Source organism: Pristiophorus japonicus, chromosome 1, assembly GCF_044704955.1.
Source record: "Pristiophorus japonicus isolate sPriJap1 chromosome 1, sPriJap1.hap1, whole genome shotgun sequence".
NCBI lineage: Eukaryota > Metazoa > Chordata > Chondrichthyes > Pristiophoridae > Pristiophorus > Pristiophorus japonicus.
The window spans coordinates 512505522-512518704 of NC_091977.1; the positions used below are offsets into that span (position 1 = coordinate 512505522).

A 13183-nucleotide genomic window follows, 5' to 3' on the forward strand; every position below is an offset into this window, starting at 1 on the left:
AATCTACCAAAAATTCCCTGGATTCTGGGAAAGTCCCATTGGATTGAAAAACCGCAAATGTAACGCCCCTATTTTAAAAAAGGTGGACAGAAAGCAGGAAACAATAGACCACTTAGCCTAACATCTGTCGTTGGGAAAATGCTTGAGACCATTAAGAAAGCAGTAACAGGACATTTGGAAAAGCATAATTCGATCAAGCAGAGTCAGTGTGGTTTTAGGAAAGGGAAATCATGTTTGAAAATTTTGCTGTAGTTCTTTGAGGATGTAACGAGCAGGGTGGATAAGGGGGCACCAGTGGATGTGGTATATTTGGATTTCCAGAAAGCATTCGATAAGGTGCCACATAAAAGGTTACTGCACAAGATAAAAGTTCACGGGGTTGGGGGTAATATATTAGCATGGATAGAGGATTGGCTAACTAACAGAAAACAGAGTCAGGATAAATGGGTCATTTACCGGTTGGCAAACAGTGACTAGTGGGGTGCCACAGGGATCAGTGCTGGGTCCTCAACTATTTACAATCTACATTAGTGACTTGGATGAAGGGACGGAGTGTAACGTAGCCAAGTTTGCTGATGATACAAAGATGGGTGGGAAAGCAAATTGTGAGGAGGACACAAAAAAATCTGAAAAGCGAAATAGGCAGGCTAAGTGAGTGGGCAAACAATTGGCAGATGGCGTATAATATGGGAAAATGTGAGGTTATCCACTTTGGCAGAAAAAGTAGAAAGGCAAATTATTATTTAAATGGTGAAAAATTGCAAAGTGCTGCAGTACAGAGGGTCCTGGGGGCCCTTGAGTTTGAAACACAAAAAGTTAGTATGCAGGCACAGCAAGTAATCAGAAAGGCAAATGGAATGTTGGCCTTTATTACAAGAGGGATAGAGTATAAAAGCAGAGAAGTCCTGCTGCAACTGTACAGGGCATAGGTGAGGCCACATTTAGAGTATTGCGTACAGTTTTGGTCTCCGTATTTAAGAAAGGATATACTTGCTTTGGAGGCAGTTCAGAGAAGGTTCACGAGGTTGATTCTGGGGATGAGGGGGTTGATTTATGAGGAAAGGTTGAGTAGGTTGGGCCTCTACTCATTGGAATTCAAAAGAATGAGAGGTGATCTTATCGAAACGTATAAGATTATGAGGAGGCTTGACAAGGTGGATGCAGAGAGGATGTTTCCACTGATGGGGGAGACTAGAACTAGAGGGCATGATCTTAGAATAAGGGGCCGCCCATTTAAAACAGAGATGAGGAGAAATTTCTTCGCTGAGGGTTGTAAATCTGTGGAATTCGCTGCCTCAGAGAGCGGTGGAAGCTGGGACATTGAATAAATTTAAGACCGAAATAGACAGTTTCTTAAACGATAAGGGGTTATGGGGAGCAGGCGGGGAGGTGGAGCTGAGTCCATGATCAGATCAGCCATGATCTTATTGAATGGCGGAGCAGGCTTGAGGGTCCGTATGGCCTACTCCTATTCCTATTTCTTCTGTTCTTCTCTGGTGTCTCTGCATAACTGTAGAACCACATCCCTGATGCCAAAGTAGTAAATCTCTTCTGCACCCTTTCTTAAGGCCTTGACATCCTTCCAAAAGTGTCATTGCCAGAATTGGCTACGATACTCCAGCGGAGGCCTAATCAGTATTTTACAAGGGTTTAGCATAACTTCCTTGCTTTTGTACTATATGCCTCTATTAATAAAGCTAAGGATTCGGTGTGCTTTTTTTTAACGACCTTTTCAACTTGTCCTACCACCTTCATAGATTTGTGTACATACATGCCCAGATCTCTCTCTCTGCATCCCCTTTAAAATTGTATAATTTAATTTCTATTGTCTCTCCTCATTCTGCCTATCATAATGTACCACTTCTCTGAATTATATTTTATCTGACATGTCTCTGCCCATATCATCAATCTGTCTATATCTTCCCGAAGTCTATTCTTGTCCTCCTCATTTCAGAGTTTCGTGTCATCTGCAAGTTTTGAAATTATGCTCTGTATACCGAAGTCCAGGCCATTAATATATATCAAAAAGAGCAGTGGTCTCAATACTGATCTCTGGGGAACACCACTTTAATCTTCCCTCCAGTCTGATAAACAACTGTTCCCCACTACACTCTGCTTTCTGTCCCTTAGTCAATTTTGTATCCACACTGCCACTGCCCCTTTAATCCCATGGGTTTTAATTTTGCTAACAAGTCTATGATGTGGTACTTTGCCAAATGTCTTTTGAAAGACCACATTTACAACATCAATCACACTAACCTAATCACCCCTCCGTTAATTCATCAAAGAAGTAAATGAGTTTAAAATTTTAATGACACTTATTTTGCATTTCATGGTTATTGTACACTGGGTAATCTAGGTTACGCTGCCACTTTCATTTGTTGCATCCCTAAAACCAGTTTGCATCAGCACAAAATTGGCAATATAATAACAGTAATGTCAACTCCGTATGGAAGTGATTTATATAATGAGTTTTGCCTTCACTCTGCCTGAGGAAGAATTTATACCAAGCTGAATCCAAATTTATAAGTTTGTGCTGTGACAGTTTACTGATAGATGGAAACTTAAATTGAACGTGAATTTAAGGCAGCCCATGGTTCTGCTCAATGTGGCACTGAGTCATTCCAAAGCAGAAAAGTTCCTGGTTTGTTGCTGATCTGTACCAAATTAGTTAATGAGAGCTGGGTTGGCAGCAGCAGTTACACAGTACATTTTGTCCTTCTCGGATTAAGGAAGGGGGAAAAACTGCCAGGGTTCCTGTTTTTGATTCTCTCCTGTGACTCTTGCTAGGAAGTGCACAGAAGAACATAGTGAGTGATGACAGGATCACTGATTCCCCTCCTCTTCCCTTCCCCTCCCATCAGGGTTATTCATGTCTATGAAAAGCATTCCTTTATGAGTCACTGATGTCAAGAAAGGAGAGGACAAAGTGGAAAGAATTTACACAACAGGCCTTTAGAGTTTAAAAATGCTGAGGGTGCCTCTACCACTGAGCTTTAATGCAGTCATATTTAATGTCAATATTGTATAGTATACCCTTGCTAATCTGGACTAAGCTGTCACTGCATGATTTGTCAGGTTAATTGGAGTGTCACAATGAAGGATTTAAGGCAGCTGTTATGGGACACCAGCACCAAGAATAGCGCAAAATGTTTTGCAGCCATTAAATGATAATTGTAATTTTTAAAAATTTGTTTATGGGATGTGGGCATCGCTGGCAAGGCCAGCATTTATTGCCTATCCTTGATTGCCCTTGAGAAGATGGTGGTGAGCCGCCATCTTGAACCGCTGTAGTGCGTGTGGTGAAGGTACTCCCAACAGTGCTGTTAGGAAGGGAGTTCCAGGATTTTGACAGTGATGATGAAGGAAAGGCAATATAGAGGTGCAATGTCCCGAATCCGGAACTCTGAAAACCGGAATTGTCAAAAAAAACGGACATTTCGTGTATAGCTGATGGAGGCATCCGGAATTATTGTCCGAAAACTGGACATTTTTGAGGCAAAACCCAAAATCTGGAATGAATTGGTCGAGGATTCAGATTTCAGACAAGAAAATCAAGTATTAAATTCAGAATCCTCGACCGAATTTGTGCCGGATTACATAGAAAGAAAGAAAATAGGTGCAGGAGTAGGCCATTCGGCCCTTCGAGCCTGCACCACCATTCAATAAGATCATGGCTGATCATTCACCTCAGTATCCCTTTCCTGCTTTCTCTCCATACCCCTTAGCCGTAAGGGCCATATCTAACTCCCTCTTGAATATATCCAATGAACTGGCATCAACAACTCTCTGCGGCAGGGAATTCCACAGGTACTACACCTCTCTGCGTGAAGAAGTTTCTCCTCATCTCAGTCCTAAATAGCTCACCCCTTATCCTTAGACTGTGTCCCCGGACCTGGACTTCCCCAACGTCAGGAACATTCTTCCTGCATCTAACCTGTCCATTCCCATCAGAATTTTATATGTTTCTATGAGATCCCCTCTCATCCTTCCAAACTCCAGTGAATACAGGCCCAGTCGATCCAGTCTCTCCTCATATGCCAGTCCTGCCATCCTGGGAATCAGTCTGGTGAACCTTCGCTGCACTCCCTCAATAGCAAGAACGCCCTTCCTCAGATTAGGGGACAAAACTGAACACAATATTCCAGAAGAGTTCAGGGCGAAAGAATGGGTTGGCCTTGCGGCACTGGAGTGAGTTCAGGGAGCAGGGAATGGATGGTCTTGGGGCACTGGAGTAAGTTCTGGGAGCAGGGAAGGGACAGCCTTGGGGCACTGGAGTGTGTTCAGGGAGAAGGGAAGGGACGGCCTTGGGGCCTTTCGGATTTTGGACCTCGCCACTCAAAACTCGGCACGGATTTGGTCGCAGATTCTGGATTTCAGACTGTTGATTTTCTTGTCTGAAATCCGGAAAAACCCATAAACCGGAACTAACTTGGTCCAGAGGATTCCGGGTTTCGGACGTTGTAACTGTACTTCGAAGTCAGGATGGTGTGTGACTTGGAGGGGAACATGGAGGTGGTGGTGTTCCCATGTGCCTGCTGCCTTTGTCCTTTTAGGTGGTAGAGGCGAGGGTTTGAGAGGTGCTGCCGAAGAAGCCTTGGCGAGATGCTACAGTGCATCTTGTAGATGGTACACACTGCAGCCACGGTACGTCGGTGATGAAGGGACTGAATGTTGAAGGTGGAGGATGTGGTGCCAATCAAGCGGGCTGCTTTGTTCTGGATGGTGTCGAGTTTCTTGAGTGTTGTTGGAGCTGCACTCATCCAGGCAAGTGGAGAATATTCCATCACACTCCTGACTTGTGCCTTGTAGATGGTGGAAAGGCTTTGAGGAGTTGGGAGGTGAGACACTTGCTGCAGAATACCCAGCCTCTGACCTGCTCTTGTTGCCACAATATTTAAGTTTCTGGTCAATGGTGACCCCCCAGGATGTTGATGGGGGAATTCAGCAATGGTAATGCCATTGAATGTCAAGGGGCAGTGGTTAGACTCACGCTTGTTGGAGATAGTCATTGCCTGGCACTTGTGTGGCACAAATGTTGCTTGATATTGTGCTTACAAACTTCCATTGAAGTATGCTGGCTTGGAATGGGAGCTGAAGAAACAGGGCAATTCCTTGGTGACACAGCAGAATTAATAATTATAAAACAATATAGATAACACCGGATCTGATATCGGAAGCAGACATAATAAGAACAGAAGTTCATAAGAAATAGGATCAGGAGTGGGCCATACGGCCCCTCGAGCCTGCTCCGCCATTCAATAAGATCATGGCTGGTCTGATCATGGACTCAGCTTCACTTCCTTGCCTGCTCTCCATAACCCCTTATCCCCTTATCGTTTAAGAAACTGTCTATTTCTGTCTTAAATTTATTCACTGTCCCAGCTTCCACAGCTCTCTGAGGCAGCGAATTCCACAGATTTCCAACCCTCAGAGAAGAGATTTCTCCTCATCGCTGTTTTAAATGGACGGCCCCTTATTCTAAGATCATGCCCCTCTAGTTCTAGTCTTCCCCATCAGTGCAAACATCCTCTCTGCATTCACCTTGTCAAGCCCCCTCATAATCTTATGCGTTTTGATAAGATCACCTCTCATTCTTCTGAACTCCAACGAGTAAAGGCCCAACCTACTCAACCTTTCCTCATAAGTCAACCCCCTCATCCCCGAAATCAACCTAGTAAACCTTCTCTGAACTACCTCTAAAGCAAGTATATCCTTTCATAAATATGGAAACCAAAATGACACACACTATTCCAGGTGTGGCCACACCAAAACCTTGCATAGCTGAAGCAATACTTCCCTGCTTTTATAGTCCATCCCCTTTGCAATAAAGGCCAAGATACCATTGGCCTTCCTGATCACTTGCTGTACCTGCATACTAACCTTTTGTGTCTAATGCACAAATACCCATAGGTCCCACTATACTGCGGCACTTTGCAATCTTTCTCCATTTAAATAATAACTTGCTCTTTGATTTTTTTCTGCCAAAGTGCATGACCTCACACTTTCCAACATTATACTCCATCTACCAAATTTTTGCCCACTCAGCCTGTCTATGTCCTTCTGCAGATTTTTTGTGTCCTCCTCACACATTGCTTTTCCTCCCATCTTTGTATCGTCAGCAAACTTGGCTACGTTACACTCAGTCCCTTCTTCCAAGTCCTTAATATAGATTGTAAATAATTGGGGTCCCAGCACTGATCCCTGCGGCACCCCACTAGTTACTGTTTGCCAACCAGAGAATGAACCATTTATCCCGACTCTCTGTTCTCTGTTAGTTAGCCAGTCCTCTATCCATGCCAATATATTATCCCCAACCCCGTGAACTTTTATCTTGTGCAGTAACCTTTTATTATATTTTTATAAATAATATTTTATTATAAGTAACCTTATAATGCTGAATAAAGATCTGGAGAACTATTTTGAAGCAGGCAAAATGAACAATCCTAAAATTCGGGGAATATTTCATTTACTGAGACCAATCAACAACAATAACTTTTATTTATATAACGCCTTCAACATAGTAAAACATCCTAAGACACTTCACAGCAGTGTTACAAGACAAAACAGATAAATTTGACACCGAGCCACAAAAGAAGAAATTAAGGCAGATGGCCAAAAGTTTGGTTAAAGAGGTAGGTATTAAGGAGAGTCTTAAAGGAGGAAGAGAGGCGAAGAGGTTAAAGAAGGGAATTCCAGACCTTGGGGCCTAAACAGCAGAGTAGTTATAATGAGGAATGGTCAAGCGGGCAGAAGTTGAGTAGCGCAGAAATCTTGTGATGTAGAAAAGTCTGTTGGAAAACACAAATGGGTGTATCAATCAGATCATTGAACCATGAAGCTGCTAATTATGCTCAAAGCAAATATGAGGATCTCATAAAATTAAGATTAGTTGTAATTTTCTTAGTACTACTATATCCCCTTCAGCATTGAACAAGCTCTGACCTGTAACAAACTAGTAAATTTTCTTGCTTTGACAAACCTAGAGTTAATTGGTTTTCCAAGAAAATAGGCATAGGAGTATGAGATTAGTAGACAGTGAATGCAAAAGGCACTGGTCTTAAAGTGTTCCCCAAAGAACGGTCCAGTAACCCCAGATTCAAATAAAGCAGTTAAATTAAACTGGATTTACTGTACTGGGAATAACACGCATCAGTGTTGTAGGTAAATTGGATATCCACCAACACATTGTAAGCATTTTTCAATCACAGTCATATGAACACGGTCTACAAACGTGTATAAAAATGTGAATTTTCTGGTCATGCTTGGAGGCATCACACCCACACTAGGCTGCTTCAAAACTATTCTTGGCCCATTTGCTTCTGGAACAATAACTCCGATTCCTCTTCCTCATCATATAACATCACTATCACAGGTATCTGCATTTGGTTCAGACATCGGACAACCTGAATGTTCAAAGTCGGTCAGACAAGGAAGGAGCTGGGCCATATATTTGTCCAGATTGTAACATACTTAAATCGTACCAGATTTATAGAGGCACAGAAGCACCAACCAATACTCATCACCACTTCCTTGTTGCAAGAATAACAATTACCTCTCGATTTTACCCTGAGAGTGTACCTCGTGCACATGACACACAAAGTATGAGAGAATTCAGAACTTGCCAACGAGTACTCTGTCACAGTGCAAACAAGTCTGATGCACTTAGTATTCTACCGGATGAGGTAAAATCAGCCTGGTCAGCCATAAGCACAGCTTTCTGAGAATCCACAGATATGGTCCTAAGACTGAAATACCACAAGCAAGGGAGGAAGGCAGAGATGCATTCTGATTCCAACCCTATTCTGTCAAGCAGATCATCATTTGCAGCTCTGAAAATATTAGCGTTGCCTCAAGTCAGGACATGAGCAATCTCACGCCCATTCGAGAGCTTTCACTGAGGCAGCTACCTTTAGGCTACTGTATTTTTGGGGCAAGCCAAAAGTCTAGAGTGTCAGCGCAAATGTTACAGTACAAGGGCCCAGATTTTGTGGTGGTAATGATGGTGAAACTGTCAGTGTTCAGCATCATTACATCTCTGAAACTTAGGATTTAGCACATTTGCAGATAAAGATAGAAATCCTAAACCTGTGGTCAGTCATTCACTGCTCCTCCACAGATTGCGTTGTCGAACTCTCTAGACCCGATAATCACTTGAAATCACAAGGATGAAAACTTCCCCTGTTACAATGCTATAAAAAAAACCCTGAAATTTTAAGCTTGTTGAGAAAGGTATGACTGGATTTTTAAACAGAGTATTGACTGCTGAACAACCTTTCAGGCCCTGAAATGCTAATTTGCTATTTGTGGATTGGCAAGTTTATGATTCAGTTTTTAATATTGTTTAAAGTTTGTTCATGATGTTCCAGCTTATACCATAATCATATATGTATGTCCCAATCTTTATTTCGCTCTCTAAAAATTTATAAAAAGTAAATTAGAAAATGTGCATTTTACTTCCTGGTTTGATGTCTGAGAATTCTTCAATGTGATTGGCTGCTTAGCCAGCTTGATGGCATCACTACTAGACATTTAGGATTCACTTGATTTGGCACCAGTTTCAAATAAGGGTCGAGAGAGCTCAAATTCACACCACAGAGATCGCTAGGTCTTTGGGGGCAGCTTTCTTTGTGGTCAGCGGCTGACCGTGCATTCTGGGCCAATATGTTCAACTTGATGGACAGAAAGTGGAGATAGTGGACAGCTTCATCTACCAGGGTAGCAAACTGTCATCAGATGGGCATAGCAAACCAGACATACTGAGGAGAGTCAGCTTAGCAACTTCAGCAATGAAAGACTGCACAGGGTCTGCAGTTAAAAGGTGAAAATCTCAATGAAAGCAGTAAAAAATCAGACCTGCGCCCTTCCAATACTTTTATATGCCTCTGAAGCATAGATGCTGTAAAATTCCCATAAATCAGGCACTGAAGATCATAATCGAGGTTAGGAAATGACACTGATTAGCTCTGGATTAGAGGTGGTTGGTCAACCTAGCTCTATCGATCCAATAATGATCCAATGGAATTCTGATACTTGGAATGGTCATGAACAAGTTGACGTTACATACCTCTTCTGTCTAAGCACAGTTCCTTGCTTGGTTGCTTCGACTTCTTTGTTCCAGAGAACTTGTCCTCATATCTCGAGGCTTTTCTCCGAACTATATTTTCTCTCTGGTATCATCCTGGTGAATTTATGGCTTTGATATCCCTTCTATAACAGGGTGCTCAAAAATGCACACAGTACAATTGTGGACAAACCATTGCCTTGTACAAATTTGTCATAATCCATTTTCTCTCGTTCTGTCTGACTCTATTTATAAAATCCAAAATACGATTGGCCTTTTTTAATATGGCTTCTTCTACACCCCACTCTCTACATACAAGCTCAAATCATTTGTCTATATATTATTGACCACTGACTGCTGGGGTGCACCACTTCCAACCATTCTTCAATTTGCCAATGCCCATTAACCATTTGTGTCTGTTCATCTGCCATCTTTCTATCCATGTTATTGCATATTTTTGCGAAGAAAAAGTTAAAACTACATGGAGCCAAGCCAGGTGTACGGAGTTAAGATACAGATGGCGGAATAGGATCAAGAGGCTGAATGGCCTACTCTTGTTCCTATGTACCTGTTTCCTTTTATTACAGTTGCAGTGTTTCTAATAAACTTCATTGAATGTGTTCTAACAATCTTTACACACTACATCTGCTCCATTCTCTCTAACTTTGTCAAACAAGACTTGCCTTTAATAAATTGGTTCTAGTTGTCTTTGATTATCCCATTAATCTCCAAATTGTAATGAATTTGATCTCAAATTATGAATTTGCCCACAACTGACTTTAGGCACCTGGTTTATCCTTCCCTGCCCTCCCTCCTGTCTTGAACAGAGGTGTCACACTGGTAACCCTCCAGTCCGTGAGTGCAATTTACACATCAAAGAAAAGCTGGAAATATGTGGTCAGCGTCTCTTCTATTTCCCTATTCACCTCCTTCAAAAGCATACATGCCATTTTGGGGCAGCACCATTAATTCCTCTTTCCTTCTCCACCCCCGTCCTCACCACCAAAAAAAAATAATTATACTCGCCATTTATAGGATTACTCCATCTGGCATCAACCTGGCTGAGAAATTACTGGCCTCACCTAGCTGAGATGGGCAGGCCTGGAATGTAAGCAGTACATTCTGATTGGGAGGCTGGAACTCCACCACTTTTGTTATTGAATATTGGGAAGGCCGAAGCCATTGTCTTTGGCCCCTGCCACAAAAGGGGTCAGAGGGTCTATTAAGGAGGAGGAACTGAGGGAAATCTTTATTAGTCGGGAAATTGTGTTGGGGAAATTGATGGGATTGAAGGCCGATAAATCCCCAGGGCCTGATGGACTGCATACCAGAGTACTTAAGGAAGTGGCCTTGGAAATAGCGGATGCATTGACAGTCATTTTCCAACATTCCATTGACTCTGGATCAGTTCCTATGGAGTGGAGGGTAGCCAATGTAACCCCACTTTTTAAAAAAGGAGGGAGAGAGAAAACAGGGAATTATAGACCGGTCAGCCTGACCTCAGTAGTGGGTAAAATGATGGAATCAATTATTAAAGATGTCATAGCAGCGCATTTGGAAAGAGGTGACATGATCGGTCCAAGTCAGCATGGATTTGTGAAAGGGAAATCATGCTTGACAAATCTTCTGGAATTTTTTGAGGATGTTTCCAGTAAAGTGGACAAGGGAGAACCAGTTGATGTGGTATATTTGGACTTTCAGAAGGCTTTTGAGAAGGTCCCACACAAAAGATTCATGTGCAAAGTTAAAACACATGGGATTGGGGGTAGTGTGCTGACTGGATTGAGAACTGGTTGTCAGACAGGAAGCAAAGAATAGGATTAAATGGGTACTTTTCAGAATGGCAGGCAGTGACTAGTGGGGTACCGCAAGGTTCTGTGCTGGGGCCCCAGCTGTTTACATTGTACATTAATGATTTAGACGAGGGGATTAAATGTAGTATCTCCAAATTTGAGGATGACACTAAGTTGGGTGGCAGCGTGAGCTGCGAGGAGGATGCTATGAGGCTGCAGAGTGACTTGGATAGGTTAGGTGAGTGGGCAAATGCATGGCAGGTGAAGTATAATGTGGATAAATGTCAGGTTATCCACTTTGGTGGCAAAAACAGAGAGACAGACTATTATCTGAATGGTGACAGATTAGGAAAAGGGGAGGTGTCATGATACATCAGTCATTGAAGGTTGGCATGCAGGTACAGCAGGCGGTTAAGAAAGCAAATGGCATGTTGGCCTTCATAGCGAGGGGATTTGAGTACAGGGGCAGGGAGGTGTTGCTACAGTTGTACAGGGCCTTGGTGAAGTCACACCTGGAGTATTGTGTACAGTTTTGGTCTCCTAACTTGAGGAAGGACATTCTTGCTATTGAGGGAGTGCAGCAAAGATTCACCAGACTGATTCCCGGGATGGTGGGACTGACCTATCAAGAAAGACTGGATCAACTGGGCTTGTATTCACTGGAGTTCAGAAGAATGAGAGGGTACCTCATAGAAACATTTAGACAGGTTAGATGCAGGAAGAATGTTCCCAATGTTGGGGAAGTCCAGAACCAGGGGTCACAGTCTAAGGATAAGGGGTAAGCCATTTAGGACCGAGATGAGGAGAAACTTCTTCACCCAGAGAGTGGTGAACCTGTGGAATTCTCTACCACAGAAAGTAGTTGAGGCCAATTCACTAAATATATTCAAAAGGGAGTTAGATGAAGTCCTTACTACTAGGGGGATCAAGGGGTATGGCGAGAAAGCAGGAAGTGGGTACTGAAGTTTCATGTTCAACCATGAACTCATTGAATGGCGGTGCAGGCTAGAAGGGCTGAATTGCCTACTCCTGCACCTATTTTCTATGTTTCTCTGTAACCCCATTCCTTTGCCATCAATTACATCCCTTCTCTGGCCACTATCGCAGGCTGAACTATGCTGTTGACAGCCTTGATGTCCTATTTGACATTGAGTTGAGCTTCCGATCCCACACCCTCTCCATTAGGAAGACTGACTACTTCATACATCGTAAGTCTCCATCCCTCCCTCAGCTTATCTGCTGCTGAAACCCTCAGCCATACTTTTGTTACCTCTAGACTTGACTATTCCAATGCTCTCCCAGCCTCCCATCTTTCACCCTCCATAAACTTGAGCTCACCCCAAACACTGCTGCCTGAATCCTGACCTGCAGCATGTTCCTCTCACCCATCACCCCGTGTGCGTTAACCCACATTGGCTCCCGTTGCACTAACTTAAAATTCTCATCCTCGTGTTTAAAACCGTCTGTGCGTGCACCCCTCTCTATTTCTGTAACCCTTCTCCAGCTCTTCATCCGTCCAAAAACTCTGATCCTTCATCCTGGCCTTTTGAGCATCACCCGCCTCCCTTTTGGGGGAAATGCCTTCAGTCATATAGATCCCAAACTCTGGAATTCCCACTAAATATCTCCACCTATCCTTCCTCCTTTTTCAATCACTCCTTAAAACCTACCTTTTCAACCAAGCTTTTCGTTGTCCTATCTGATATCTCCTCCTTTGGCTTGGTGTAAATTTTTGGCGTGATTATGTCCTTGGGAAGCGCCCTTGTTGACGGCACTATATAAATGCAGATGGTAGTTGTAGATCACCATAAATCATGCATTTATCCTCCATGCATGAAAATACACAATAATAGCCTGTAACATTTTTAAATATTCTTTTCAACTCATTTTGTATATCATCAGGATTCACATTGGTTTCTTAAAAATGAATCAAAAAGTATTCAACAATGTTGTCAGCTTTGAGAGCAACAACTAATTTAATATTTTCTTTTCTCCTCCCAGATATGAGTTACGAGTCAGATATCTACCAAAAGGTTTCCTGAATGAGTTCAGTGAAGACAAGCCTTCTTTAAATTTCTTTTATCAACAGGTGAGTTAGTGTCTGAAATATTAATTCTCTGGAAGGTGAGGATGTTTGAACGACATTTTGAGATCACTATGAATTTGCACTTAGAAAAGATCTGAATGTGTGCACTAAAGTTGTGGGTGCTTACATGTTTAAATGATCGTCCAAAGTTTTGGACAAGAAAAATTCTTCATTGTTTTTCGGAAGGAATAATTAGGTGGGGTAGGAGACCACAAAAATTTGCAGCTTAATGCAGCTACA

At 42.5% G+C, this 13183-nt stretch overlaps 1 protein-coding gene across 11 annotated transcripts in view; it reads left to right on the plus strand.

The window, feature by feature from the left end:
• The window catches only part of LOC139277362 (focal adhesion kinase 1), a 759656-nt gene that overhangs the window by 381309 nt on the left and 365164 nt on the right, over positions 1-13183 (plus strand). For all 11 annotated transcript variants that reach the window (XM_070895775.1, XM_070895782.1, XM_070895811.1 and 8 more), the window contains one exon: positions 12859-12946. In XM_070895775.1, the coding sequence (XP_070751876.1) occupies positions 12859-12946 (88 nt within the window). The remainder of the gene's footprint in view (positions 1-12858; positions 12947-13183) is intronic.